Here is a 15,154-nt window from a genome sequence, read left to right on the forward strand (position 1 = left end):
GGACGCGCAGGCTCAGCGGCCATGGCTCACAGGCCTAGCCGCTCCGCGGCACGTGGGATCTTCCCGGACCGGGGCACGAACCCGCGTCCCCTGCATCGGCAGGCGGACTCAACCACTGCACCACCAGGGAAGCCCCAACAAGTATTTAAGAGTCTACTCCATGCTCAGCACTATTCTTGGTGTAGGGACTACATCAATGAACAAAAAATGATTGAAGAAAAACACTGTTGGTGGGAATGTAAACGGGTGTAGTCACTGTGGAGAACAGTATGGAGATTTCTCAAAAAACTAAAAATAGAACTACTATATGACCCAGCAATCTGAAAACAACCAAAAACACGAATTTGAAAGATACATGCACCCCAATGTTCATAGCAGCATTATTTACAATTGCCAAGATACGGAAGCAAAAGTGTGCATCTACAGATGGATAAAGAAGCTGTGGCACATACATACAATGGAATACTACTCAGCCATAAAAAAGAATGAAGTTTTGCCATTTGCAGTAACACTGATGAACTTGGAGGGCATTATGCTAAGTGAAGTAAGTCAGAGACAGACAAATACTCTATTATATCACTTATAAGTGGAATCTAAAAACTACAGCAAACTAGTGAATATAACGAAAAAGAAGCAGACTCACAGATATAGAGAACAAAGTAGTCGTTACCAGTGGGAGGGGAGGGGAGGGGCAATACAGGGGTGGGGAACAGGGAGGTGCAAACTATTGGCTGTAAGATAAGCTGAAGGATGTATTACTAGGTTGGCCAAAAAGTTCGTTCGGTTAGTGAAACCGTTGTTCCATAAAGTTCTTCGTGAACATGAAAAATGTGTCTTTTATTTTTACTTAAAACTGAACGAATTTTTTGGCCAGCCCAATATACAACATGGGGAGTATAGCCAATATTTGGTTATAACTGTAAAGGGAAAGCAACTTTTCAAAATTGTATAAAAACAAAACCAAAAATCTCTGCTTCATGGAACAAACATTTGAGCTGCTGCATGTTTGAGTAATATTAATAGAAGGAACTGAGGTAGGAAGTAGATGGGCCCCTGGCCTGGACAGCTGGTGTTTGTCAAGGGCAGTAAAATTGAAGCTTTGTTCTCCCCCAGACACTCCAAGGACAAAGTTAGTGGCAAAAACTGAGCTCTGCTGAAGTAAAGAGATAAGATGACTACTCCTGAGGTTAAGAAAAACTCCCTGACTGCACAGGCACATTAAGACTCCTTGGGGGGGTCAAAAAGGAGGGGGTGCCATCCCATAATAAGTGATGCCAAGACCCCCATAGGCCTCTGCAGTGGGATCCATCTTAGCAAAAAGTTAGCACGCATGTTGGGGAGAGTCCTAGGACAGGTCAGGCGTGGAATAAGAAACAAGAAATTGGCCAAAGGTAAACAAAGACCCGGAAGGACTGTCCTAAATAAATGATTTAAATCACCTCTTTACTGCGCTCCTCATTAGAAGACACCTACATCCTTTCTGTAGGTGTGTATTTCTGCCTTGCTTCAGTCTCTAACCAACAAACCGTTTTTCTGTGTGCTCTCCCACTTGTTGTGCTGTGTCTCTAATAATAAACTTTGTACGTGCTTTTACAGTTTTTGCCTCCTTGAAACATTCTGGCTTTCAAATGGGGGCAAGAGCCAGGGCCACTTAACTTCTAGCCTCTGGCCCCTGGTGGTCCAGCGGCTAAGATTCCTGGTTTTCATCCAGGCTACCCAGGTTCAGTTCCTAGGCAGGGAACTAAGATCCTGCTTCAAGCCACCACTCACTGCTGTCTCTCTGAGATCAGAATGAGTTACACTGATTCCTACAGGCTGCCATCTGAGCCTCACACAGGGACAGGCAGGATGGCTATCAAACAGATATTTAAGAGGTAGGAAAACTAAGGCCCCAGAAAGGTAAAGTAACCTGCCCCACGACTATTAAGGGGATGAGATCATGACCCAGGCCATTGACGTCCTGCCAGTCCAGTCCCCGTTCCTTACAAAACCACATACGCGGCACACAGCACAGATCACTAAGCCAGGAGGCTGCAAACCCAATTTGACCTACTGCCTGCTTTTGTAAATAAAGTTTTATTGGAACACAGAGCCTCCCTGCCCCCAGTCTGATTACATTTCGTCTGTAGTTGCTTTTATGCTACAACTACAGAGCTGAGTAGTTGTGAGAGCGACCATCTGGCCCAGAAAGCCCAAAATATTTACTCCCTGGCCCTTTAATGTTTGCTGACCCTTGCACTAAGCCACCTCCCAGTATTTGAATTTTATTTTAGAAAAAAAGGGCAAAAAAAATGCTAATAATATAATTAAAAGAGAACACTCCCAATACTGTCCACCCACTCCCACCTACAAATCTGTATGCATTTGTACCCCTCCTCAGCTCCTTTTGTCTGTCTCAAAGAAAGATTTTCTTGGCGGGCTCAGGACTAATTTCCCAGCAGTGCTATGGTGGTCTCACGCCCTCCATCTCCTCCTGGACCCTTGCTCCAGCCATCACCCTCCATCTTCCTGATCTGCACTCATTCCCTCTCCAACAGCTCTTGGACCAATTTAAAATTAAAAAAAAAAAATCTCCAAGTCTTTCTCATTTGGGTCTTTCCCTGCTTTTTTCCCAGGGAAACTGATAATTCAATTATTGAGCACTGTCCAGGAAAACTTTTATGGTGCCAGACCACAGAGAGCACTGCCAGGGTGTGGTAGTTTCTTGTATGGCTCGGGGGAGGACACAGGTTTGGCAGGCACAGAAGTTCCTTCCTTCCTTCTTCCCTTCGCCCCCTCCTCCTGTCCCTCCTTCCTCCCTCCCACATTTATCCAGTACCTATCACATCCCAGGCACAGTCCCGGGTTTTGGAGCTCTGCCCTCAAGGTGTTCCCACATACCCCAGCGATCAGGAGCGTGTGAGAGGTACGCGCAGAAGATGCCACGGGAGCAGAGGGGGTATCTACATCACGGGCTGGGGTGGAGCGGCAAAGCTCCCCTCCGGAGGTGATCATTGAGCTGACTTTAAAAGCTGAGGAGGAATTAGCTAGGTGAAGAGGAGGGAAAGGCATTCCAGACCCAAGGAACAGCACGTGAGGGGATACAGAGCCGGGAAACAGCTGTGTGAGCTCAGAGGTTACACGTGGGCGCACGCAGCTAAGGGATGCGTCGCCAGAGGCGGGAGGTGTGTGAGGACTGGCCTTGGGCACTAAGCTAAGGAAACCAGATTTGATCCTGAGAGCAGGAAAGACCCACTGAACATCGGGCAGGGGAGTGACAGAGGCAGGAGCGCATTTTAGAAAGATCCCTGGCAGCCAGGAGGGGGACAGGGGGCAGCAGCATGGGAAGCAGCTCATGGAGGACGCCCCCATCTCCACCCAACAAGCAGCAAATAAATGTGCACCTCAGGGCCTGCACTGTGCTAACTGCTCACTGTATGTGATCTCACTTCGCGTTTGCAATCATCCTGCAAAAGTGGAGGGACTGAAGCCTGGAGAGGTTAAGAAATCTGCTCCAGGTCACCAGCTAGTAAGTGGCACATATGGGATGCTAGGTTGGCTTTGACCCAGAGACTGAGCTCCTAGCCACTGCTCTACCCAGCCCGAGCTCCTAAGGCAAGAGCAGGGGGAACAGAGAGGAGAGGACAGAGTCAAGGGACCAGAGACGTTGACACTGGTAGCATCTGTTAAGACTCAGGGACCCAGCAGATAAGGGACACGGGAGTGGGTGAGGGTGCGAGAAGGGACGAGTCTGCAGTCCTGGCTGGCAGGGCAGGAAGCACAGCCGGAAGAGAAACAAGCGTGGATGGAGAGCGGGGCCGGGGGCTTGGGAGACTCCGTGAGGCTGAGGGTGAGCGGACTGGGAATCGGGGCACCTGCATGATGCGAGGCTGTGGTCAGATGGCCGTTGGGACCCGATGCAAACCCCGCCAGCTGCCAGGAGAGGCGGGCTTCCCCTCCCTCTGCCCCCAGCTGCTAGGGCAGGATAGCCCTTCCAACAGTTTAGAATCTGTGAACATGTCTGCCTCCCCCTCTAAATTGAATGTGCTGAGGTCAGAGACTAGGTTGACTCAACTCTGTGCCCCGGTGCTGAGCCTAGTGCCTGCCCATGGAAAGTGCCAGAAGCCGCTGTGGGAAGAAGGGACTGCAGCCGGGCTAGGAGGATGGGTGCCAGGCAAGCCCCATCCCTTCCCCGGCCCCCACTTCCCTCTGTGCACCCATGAGTGACACCTGGCCTGCCTACCTGTCCAGGTCTCGAATATCACGTGACCTAAGTTATTGGATGATGATGGAAAAGTACAGTGCAAATTTGATGCTGATGTGGAAGCGAGCCTGGCTTCCCACTGACTGGTTTAAAGACTTGAGTGGTGGGAATTCCCTAGCAGTCCAGTGGTTAGGACTCGGCCCTTTCGCTGCCGTGGACCCGGGTTCGATCCCTGGTCGGGGAACTAAGATCCCACAAGCCGTGCAATGCGGCCAAAAAAAAAAAAAATCCGGTGGCAATTGTAGAGCTTCCCTTCACACCATATAATACAAAAATCAAGGCAGGATGAAAGAGTTTTAGGCTAACCCTGCCCATGACATTCAAATGATCTAATGTGGCTTCACTAAAAGAGTTTATGATTTTTCCCCTCCAAAGGTTTACTTCCACTTATTAGGGAGAAGCCCTCACTGGAGCCAAAAAAGGAAAACGAGGACCGTTCCCACTGCTTCTGTTCCTCATGCAAACAGAAACGGCAGTTTTCCTTGAAGAAAACAGGCTGAGACCCAGCACAGAGCTTCAGATGGGAGGGAAGCGCTCTCCCCGAGTGGGCTGCCTTCCGTGGAGCTGGACCCTTTGAACTCCCCACGCGCTGGCCTTGAAGTCGAGAGGCCAGGACGCTGGAGTCAATCTCTCCGCCAGCTGTCACAACACATTTCACAGGAGTCACTTCAGTGAGTGTGATTGTCTTGTCTGCTCGGACTGGGTGGCTTCTAAACAACACACATTTATTTCTCACTGTTCTGGGGGCTGCAAGTCCAAGACCAGGGTGCCTGCGTGTTCCGGTTCTAGGGGAGGGCCCTCTTCTGGCTTGTAGGCTACTGTCCGTCCTCATGGAAGCAGGAGGGAGCTCTCTGAGGTCCCTTTTATAAGGGCACCAGTCCCATTAGGAGGGCTCTGCTCATGACCTGATCACCCCCCAAAGGCCCCACCTTCTGATACCATCACATTGGGGCTGAGGATTCCAACCTATGAATTTGGGGGGGCGGGCGACGCGAACATTCAGTCTGCAACAGTGACTGAGGTCTAAGGGACAAGATTCTGAGCCAGGACTGTGGCACTCCAAAGTGGGCGCGAGAAGCAAGGCAGCCGTGGGGACCCAGCTCTATGTCCCCATCTGAAAAGGATGCCCCTCCTCTCACCATGAGGCCCTTTACCATTTAGCACAGTGGGCTGGGCCGCCATGGTCTCAGGTAAGACAGCAAACGCTCCATGACACAAGTAGTCTCCATAGCGGGGCCAGCGGTCCCTCCACAGGTCACCAGGGGACCTGGCAACTGAATGTGAGTGGGTCAGTTCAAATCCCTCCCCACACCTGCCAGAATGCAGGTCCTCGTGACAGCTGAGCAGAAGTATTTCACATTCCCGGGGCCCAAGCTGGAAGGCACATCACCGAGTCTGCAAGGCCCTTTAAGTTATAGATGGGACACCAAGATGCAGGGTGGAGGGGCAACGAGATCACACAGTCGCGCACAGCCCATTATTACACAGGTGCAGGGAGCACCGTCTTCAAGCAGGTGGGACCATTGTTTTAGCTGTGAGTCAACACAGGTTTCTCTGAGTTCGAGGTCCAATGAAGGGCAAAGCATCTGTGACGGTGAGTATTTATGTTTGAGTGTGAATGTGTGGTGTGCTGTGTGTGTAGCTAAATTGTTATGGGCTGAATTGTGTCCCCCCAAAATTCCTATGTGGAAGTCCTAACCCCCAGGACCTCAGAATGTGCTTGTCTTTGGACCCAGGGCCTTTAAAAAGGTGATTAAGGATAAATGAGGTCATTAGAGGGGCCCTAATCCAATATGACTGGTGTCCTTCTAAGAGGAAGAGACACAGACCCACACAGAGGGATGACCATGTGAGGACACAGGGGGAAGGTGTCCCTCTACAAGCCAAGGAGAGAGGCCTCAGGAGAAACCAGACCTGCCAACACCTTGACCTTGGACTTCTAGCCTCTAGAACTGTGAGAAAATAAATGTCTGCAGTTTAAGTCCTATAGTCTGTGGTATTTGTTACAGCAGCTGAGCAGACTAATAGAGAGAACTAGCCTGAGGGGAAGACACAGTGCTGTGGATAGAGACTGGAGCTGGGGTAGAGCCAACCTCTTTGCAATCGGAAAGGGACAGATGGTTCAAATCGGCCGTCTGCCCAGGAAGGGTCTGCACCTCTCCCTCAAACTCTCCTGTACCGTCTAAGCCTGTCAAAGGAAAGCAACCAAAATGGTGAAGACTGCCAAAATCTTTTCCCCTGAGGATGCGATGAAGTGTTTGGAGATCTTCATCTGAAGAAGAAAAGACTCAAAGAGGAGCAGGGACAGCCAGCACAGTGGATAAGAGAACGGACTCCCGAGCTACCTGCTTGGGTCTGAACCTGGGCTCTGCCATTTGCTAGCTGTGTGACCTTGGACAAGTTATCTAGCCTCTCTGTGCCACCGTTTCCGCATATGGAATATAGGGATGATAGCTGTACCTGCTTCCTAGTGTGGTAAGGATTACGTGAGTGAATATTTTTAACATGTTTAGAACCGAGCCTGGCACACAGACAGTGCTATCTAAGCACTAAATAGTAACAAAGATGTAATCGGGACAAATGGGCGTGGGATTAGATAAGAGTCCTGAGATGCAGGGCTGAAAACAGGGGCCAGTAGGAGACCAGAAAAGAAAGGGAGTCAATTCAAGGGAAGGAAGAATGTTCGAATAAGCAGAACTGTCTGAAGACAGACCAGCTCGCTTGGGGGCCGTGAGCATCCCGTGGTCATGGCGGGAAGGATCCAGGCAGAGCCCGGCTGACACTGGCAGGACTTCTGTCAAGGGGATGCTGGACAAGAGGGCAGGCCTAGGCCTCCGGGACCCTCGCCCCACGTTCTCCTCCTCCGGGTGCCCTACCTTGTCCGAACTGAGCCGTCCGGTGCACGTCCTCGGCGTTGGGGAAGCCCAGCATGCGGCACACCACGTCTCCGTCCTTCTTGTCCCAGCCGTCATCGCACACGGTGCCCCAGCGCCGCTCATGGTACACCTCCACGCGGCCCTGGTGTGGGCCCGAGCCGTTCACCAGCCGGACCATCAGGGCCTCCATGCCACCTGCCGGGAGCAGCACAGGGTCACGGGTCACTACCCGAGCTGGACATAGTGGGGCCCCACCTGGGGACCGCCCCCCGACTCCCCGCCACCACCCGGCATAGGAGAGGGGAGCTGGGGCTACAGCTGAGGTGGAGCCGGCAGCCAGAAGAAACCGTGGTGTCACCCCTGCCCGTTATCACCCCCACCCATCTTCTCTCCACCTTTTTTTTTTAAATAGACTTTATTTTTTTTTAATAGTAAAATTGAGAAGGAGGTACAAATATTTCCCATAAACCTCCTATTCCCCCAGCCCCCCATGCACAGCCCCCTTTACCACTATCAACACCTCCACCACGGCGGTAATCTGTGAACCCACAATGACACGGCATGATCACCCAGAGTCAACAGTTTACACTAGGGTTCACTCTTGGTGTTGTCCATTCTATGCTTTGGGCAAATGTCTAATGACATGTCTCCATCATTACAGTGTCCTACAGGGCGGTTTCACTGCCCTAAAAATCCCCTGTGTTCCACCTATTCCCCTGCCACCCCACCTCCAAACCCCTGGCAACCACTGATCTTTCTCCTGTCCCCATAGTTTTGCCCTTCCCAGAATGTCATATACTTGGAATCATACGGTATGTAGTCTTTTCAGATTGGCCTCTTTCACTTAGTCATATGCATTTAAGGTTCCTCCATGTCTTTTCATGGCTTGATAGCGCCATTTCTTTCTAGCACTGAATAATATTCCATTGTCTGGATGTACCACAGTTTAGTTATCCATTCACCCACTGAAGGACCTCTTGGAAGGAATTATGAATAAAGCTGTTACAAACATTCCTGTGCAGATTTCTCTGTAGACATAAGTTTTCAACTCATTTGGGTAAATACCAAGGAGCAGAATTGTTGGATTCCTCTCTACCTTTTGACACCTGGTGACCAGCAGTCAGGCCTGCCAGAGCGGAGGGTGAAGGGGAACAGAGGAAATCAAGGGATGGTCAAGGCTTTGTGAACAGGTGGCCCTGCTGCATGGTTTAGTAGGTGGAGAGGTCCCCCAGGAGTGTCTCAGCCCTGTGCTGTCATCTGTGTCCACCTTCCCACTAGGCTGTCAGCACGAAAGTGTCTGAAGCCAGACAGACCTGGGTGTGAATTCTGGCTCTGTCCCTTACTACCTGTTAAGTGGGGGACAGTAATTCATCAAATCTAAAAAGCCGCTGTTTTGTAAGGCCCATCACTATTTTACATGCTACTAAGAAGGAAGAAGCTTTGCCAGTTACAGTGGCAGGCTATACACATTGCTACAGGCTTCCAGATTTCAGAGATGTTAAAATGTGTGTCACAGAATCAGTGAAACACAGCAATAGGTGTAAAGGGCTTAGAACGGCGCCTGGCACATACAAGACTCTTCTTTCTACCTGAACGACCTTAAGAAAGTCTTCTAGACTCTCTGAGGGCATTGCCCCAACTGTGACATGGGGACAACGCATAGGGCTGTTTTGCAGACTAAGTGAAATGACCTGTGTTAAGGCTCCAAGCACGGTGCCTGGAACGTAGTAGGAAATAAGCAAGTCCTAGTTTGCAACCCCCGATCCCCATCTCTGATGGCTGAAGCCCTGTCACGTTCATCTATAAACTCTGTTCAGCACAGAGCTTGGCTGCAGGAAATGTACAGTAAACGTCTGCTACATCGATGAAAGAGTGAAGATTCATTCTTTTGCATTACAAAGCAAGGCGTTACTTCTCCAAGGGGAGCAGCTGAAAAAAGCCTTTGGATCATCTCAAAGCCAGGGTTTGGCTGGAGCGGTACAGCGTCAGGGAGATACACACCATTAGTGCCAGAGCTGGGATGGCAGCTTGGGTCTACCGATGTGTCATCTAAGGTCCTTTCACCAACCTGTCTGCCATGCCATGAGTTGGGGTGGGGGGGCAGGTATCTTCGCCCCTCAGGGACCTGAGCTTGACAAGATATTGGAGTGTTGCCACTTTTGCAGCCAGAAGCCGCCTGGACGTGTGGGGTGGAGACGGGTACAACTGTGCTGTGACACGGGGACAGGTGTGTGATACGATGCAGGAAAACCCTTCCACGAACCGCCAGCGAAAATAGCAAACCTGGACTTCCCTGGTGGCGCAGTGGTTAAGAATCCGCCTGCCAATGCAGGGGACGTGGGTTCAATCCCTGGTCCAGGAAGATCCCACATGGCAGGAGCTACTGAACCTGTGCTCTAGAGCTCATGAGCCACGACTACCGAATCTGCATGCCACAACTACTGAAGCCCGCGTGCCTAGAGCCCGTGCTCCGCAACAAAGACAAGCCACCGTAATGAGAAGCCCGTGCACCGCAATGAAGAGTAGCCCCCGCTCGCTGCAACTAGAGAAAGCCTGCGTGCAGCAACAAAGACCCAACACAGCCAAAATAAATAGATTAATTAATTAATTTTAAAAGTCCTTATCTTAAAAAAAAAGAAAGAAAGAAAATAGCAAACCCAGTCAAGTTCTGCTCCCAATAAGTACTGCATCCTTGGACTATGTTTTTGTCTTTCTTTTCTTGACCGGCTGGGCTAGGGGATTCCCTCTTCTAATGACTATGACTTGGCAAAGACGTTTTTTTTTTTTTTTTAATAAATTTATTTATTTATTTATTTATTTTTGGCTGTGTTGGGTCTTCGTTGCTGCATGCGGGCTTTCTCTAGTTGCAGTGAGCGGGGGCTTCTCTCGTTGCGGCGCACGGGCTCTAGGCGCCCGGGCTTCAGTAATTGTGGCTTGTGGGCTCTAGAGCACAGGCTCAGGAGTTGTGGCATATGAGCTTAGTTGCTCCGCAGCATGGGGGACTTTCTCGGACCAGGGCTCGAACCCGTGTCCCCTGCATTGGCAGGTGGATTCTTAACCACTGCACCACTAGGGAAGTCCTGGCAAAGACCTTTATAGGATCCTGCAGGAGGTGGCAGAATTGATAAACCCCGTATCTGTGTCACATGGGAAAGGAGAGGAATTAGAACTGGCTGCGTGTCTGTTTTGAGTTGCCCAGGCTAGGAAAACCCCAGAATATTCTGCACAGGGTGACCACAGAAGTCCCCAGGAGACCACACCCCTCCCAAGATGCTGCAAGAGTACGGTGTGATGGCACGGAAAGGCTCCTGGAAAAGTTTAATTCCATTTTCTATGCATCCTTCATCCCTATTCGCCCCACGTGGGTTTACAAGCTCCAGCCAGGTTATCAGAAAAGGCTGAGGATGAGCGAGAGAGTGTAGGAATCCTGGAGACAGAAAACACAGAGAGAAGCAGGATGCAGAGGCCAGGTCTGAGACAGGGACGCTCCCCTGGGAGCAGTCATGACAAGCTAACCTGGAGCCAGCAGCAGCAAAGGAGGCCTGGCCCCGGGCCAGGGGTTGGCCCTGGTGGGTTGGCCGAGGCTGAGATGTCAGCCTTGATTTCTCCCAGGCCCGCCTCACCTCTGTCACCACACTGTCACGGTGGCAGTGGGCCACGCCAGGCCAGGAGGCCTCCAACAGTAGCCCCCGTGTGGGGTCATCAGTAGAGGGAGAAGGGGCAGGAGGATGCCGTGTGTCCCAGAGCAGGCCAAGCAGAGTTCAGGGTCAAAATAACAGGAAGAGGCTGGGTGGAGTGTGGGCAAACAGGGCTGATGTTCAGAGCTTCCCCCTTAATGTCTCCACGCTGGCCAGCCTGAACTCACTGTGTTCACTTCTTTGTTTTGCCAAAAAAGTGATCATCTATTAGGGGCTTTGTCCTGTTCTAGGAGCTATGGATACATCCATGAACAAAGTCTCTGCCCTCGTGGACTGATATTGTAGTGGGAGAGACTAGCGATAAAACCAGGAAACAAATAAAAATATAACTATGGCCCCATAGTGATGCACAGATGGGAACAGAAGCACAGGGAGGGAATGGAACGTGGAGGGGGCGCCATCTTGGACGGGTAGACAAGGAAGGGAATGGATCGTGGGGGGGCACCATCTTGGATGGGGAGACAAGGAAGGGAATGGATCGTGGGGGGGGGCTCCATCCTGGATGGGGAGACAAGGAAGGGAATGGATCGTGGTGGGGTCACCATCTTGGATGGGGAGACAAGGAAGGGAATGGATCGTGGAGGGGCATCATCTTGGATGGGGAGACAAGGAAGGGAATGGATCATGGCGGGGGGCACCATCCTGGACGGGGAGACAAGGAAGGCCTTGAGTGTTGACCTGAATGAGCAGAGGGAGAACATGGACCTCCCCCTACCCCCCAACTCAGAAAAACCCATGTCTCTACTCTGGCCTAAGATTTTCATGTCCTTTAAATCTCAGCTTGAATGTCACATCTCTCAGAAAGCCTTCTGTGGTTCCCCCATACCTGGCTACAGCCCCTTCTGTGGACATACTTATCACTCCATGTAATAATTTCCTGTTTACTCTTTTGGGACACTGTAAGCATTCTGAAGACAGGTCATGTGGCCTGATACAGTGCCTGGTATATCAAGATGCCCAAGCTGGGCTAAACGAAGGCATGCACGAAGGAATGCACTCAGATAGTATATACCCCAGCGGGCAAGTCCTGTCTAGTGGACACAGCTCCCCAGAGCCAACGGCTTTGGTGGGAGCCTGAGGAGAGTCAGCATCAGGGCTACCAGTGTTTCCAACACCCCCTTTATTACAGCACAGCCCCTTCTACTCAGTCCCCTCACTGATGGCTTCTTTCAGTGGGACGGTCCCGGATCCTGGACCCAGAATTCAAGTTATTGGTACAATGACCATACATCCCAAATGAGAAAATAAGGCTGTGGTCTGTCATGTGATTATAGTGAGTGCTGAGGGAAATCTGGAGAGCGTCACTTGGATGCTGAAATATTAGAATTCCCAGGAGGCTTCGGTGTATATGGAAGTGGCAAAAGAATATTTGGAAACAGATCAACTTCCAAACATTGGAAACATATGGTAACCATAATTACGGGACACAGCGTCAGTCCTGGTCTATGCCCCATGCTCCCCACACATCAAGCAAGGTCATGGCCCCCATCAGTCCTGTGGCTACGTGTGCCCCCCGCGCCCCGCACACCCAGACCCCAGGGTTGGCTCATCAAGCACTGGAGCCTGTTCCTTTTCACTTGTTCCCAGGTTCCCCCCGATCCAGGGCTTCTGCCCACGGGATCGGCAGATGCTGCATGCCCCAGAAGAATCAATGAGGCACATCTTGGTCTAGCTCCATCTTACAGAACATGGCACGAAGCTGTAATTTTTAAATCCTTTCTTCCCCTTGACAAAAGCCCATCCCTGTGGATACCTTCCTTAGGAAATCCGTGGCTGAGAGTTGACCTGATTATGATGCAAACTGCCCCAATTCAGGGAATCAGACAGTTTAAGGGGCTGTCCTAGGAACAGAATCTCTAGCCTGCTTTGCCCTGGAAAGCTACAGGGGGGCCTGGAGGCAGCCTTTCCCAGGCTGAGCCATAATGCCACCTCCTGGAATGCACTGGCGGAATCACCCAGTGATGGCAACACTGACCCCGTCTCCAGCTGAGGAGAATGACATGACTTGCTAAGAGGTCTGGGTTTCTGCGGGCAGAGGGTGTAAACTTTGCTTTTTCCCAGCAGTTTCTGCCCTAGAGCAAAGCTTTCCCACCAAGCAACCAACCACATATGGGAAACGCTCTTACCCCACAGCTGTGTCAGCCCGACATAATCAGATGTGGTGTCTGGGAGGCTGCCTCAGCCTGGTACGTGCCCCCCACCCCCTTACACTTCTTGTAAGTCCAGGGAGCTTATTCCGTAGACACCCACCCAGAGTGCTCCCCAGGGAGTGTGTGGGTCTATTTGGGGTCAAGGAGATGCCTCTCTTCGCTCATGACAGTAGAGGAAGATGGAAGGCAGGGGTTTTGATTGTACAAAGCCCAGGCACTCCTAGGCCAGTCAGAGGGGATGGCCCAGGTGGGGGGCAGAGGAACTTAGGCTGTCACAACTGCATGTGACTTCCCCTAATAGATGCCCTTGACCGGCAGGCCTCTTTACTTTCTTCTTAACCTCCCAGCTCGGTGAGCCCTGGGAAATCCTTCCCGAGCAAAATGTGGACCCACAACTCCACAGAACCCAGTCCGCCAAGCGAAGCTCATGTGGATATCTGAGTTTGATTCATAAAGGGAACCCCCTGAGTGAAGAGAATATCAAACTCTTTCTCTTGCTCTGGGGTCCCTACTCTGCAGACTGGAATCTACCTGGACACGTGCCTACGGTCTGTAAGTGGAGAGGACAGTAGCGACCGCCAGGCTGGCCCACACCCTGCTCTCTGCAGGAAGAGCCCTGTCCGCGTTCCGTCTCTGGTCTGGGAGACCCAAGCTGAAGGGAAACACCAAACGCTGTTCCCCACCGAACACCTGGAGGATGAGTGCAGGGTTTCCTGACTTGATAGCTTGTCCCAAGTCCTAGCCCACTAAGTCCTGGGCACGAGTTTTTCCTCATACCTCCTATAGCAGGGACTCCCCGATGTTCTTTTTTCCCTGCTGCCCCAGATTTGGGGTCAGTGGTGCTCCCTTTTTATACAGAGAAGCAGAGAGGAGTCCCTTCCACCAAAGCCTCGACGAGCAGCATCACCGTAACTAACAGAGGAGGAAGCTGATGCATGGAACTCAGGGCAGGAGACTGGTCCTTTCCAGCTGGGTAGCCTCCTTGCTCTCTCCCAGATCAAAGGGTTCCGTCATCTCACCAACAGGTTTCCCAGAGCATCAGTGGCTCTCATCCCTGCTCGGAGCTTCCTGCCTAGCTGCAGGGCCAGACCCCAGAAGCCATCTCCTCATTCCCAGACCTGCTCTGCTGACCCTGCCCATTACCCAGGCCACTCCTGGGACCGACCATAAGGCCCTCATCCACCCTCCTGCAGCAGGATCGCAGGTCTGCTCCAGACCTGACCAGGCCCCTTAGTAAAGAGGGTGGGGCTGAGGCACAGAAGAGGTCAGATGGTGGAGAAGAACAAGACATTGTGTCTGGACGAAGGAGCTTTGCATTTTCTGGAGATATCTCTAGCAACAACTTCCTCACGTGCAGTTGTAGGCTACAGATGTCACCACCATTTGGTGCGTGGAGTTACTTTTAGGTAATTGTCACACAGTCTTTAGGCTTCTGTTTTTTGCTGCACCGCGTGGCATGCAGGATCTTAGTAGTTCCCTGACCAGGGACTGAACCCATGCCCACTGCAGTGGAAGCACAGAGTCTTAATCACTGGACCGCCAGGGAAGTCCCTGGGCTTTTCTAACCATCACAAATGATGGAGAAGCCGAGAATTTCCCAGCTGGCAGAGACTTGGAGATCATCATAGCCCAAACTCTTCATGTGATACACAAGGGAACAGAGGCCCAGAGAGGTGCTGTGTTTGCCTAAGGTCATCCCACAGTCATCAGTAGAAGAGCTGGGACTGAACTTGAGACTTCACATTAGAACCAGTTCTCCATCCATATCTTCCTTTCTCTCCAAGTCCTTCATTCTTTTTTTTTTTTGGCCACGTTGCGTGGCTTGTGGGATCTTAGTTCCCTGACCAGGGATTGAACCTGGGCCACAGCAGTGAAAGCACCAAGTCCTAACCACTGGACTACCAGAGAATTCCCTGAGTCCTTCATTCTTCATGGGACCTCTGGGCTGGGGTCCACTAAGTCGGCTTCATGACTTTGATGCAAGATGTCTTTGGATGGAGGAGTCCCCTTAAAAACAAATGACTTTAACCCTTGAATAGTAATACTTCTACCCTAAATGCACAGAAACAATTTGGCTTCTCCTAAGTCTTCTGGGAGTTCCAAGATGGCAGGAATACCCTCGTGAAGCACAGCTACTGCTGAGTTTGTAGATGAAAATGAAGATGTTGCTGTTTCCAGCTGGGGAAA

At 51.2% G+C, this 15,154-nt stretch overlaps 1 protein-coding gene across 1 annotated transcript in view; it reads right to left on the minus strand.

The window, feature by feature from the left end:
* SCARA5 (scavenger receptor class A member 5) overlaps positions 1-15,154 on the minus strand; it is a 118,165-nt gene that overhangs the window by 4,622 nt on the left and 98,389 nt on the right. Inside the window, exon 8 of the mRNA XM_024767733.1 lies at positions 7,120-7,314. Coding sequence (XP_024623501.1) covers positions 7,120-7,314 — 195 coding nt within the window. The remainder of the gene's footprint in view (positions 1-7,119; positions 7,315-15,154) is intronic.

Source organism: Neophocaena asiaeorientalis, unplaced genomic scaffold (assembly GCF_003031525.2).
Source record: "Neophocaena asiaeorientalis asiaeorientalis breed wild unplaced genomic scaffold, Neophocaena_asiaeorientalis_V1.1 scaffold523, whole genome shotgun sequence".
Taxonomy (NCBI): Eukaryota; Metazoa; Chordata; class Mammalia; order Artiodactyla; family Phocoenidae; genus Neophocaena; species Neophocaena asiaeorientalis.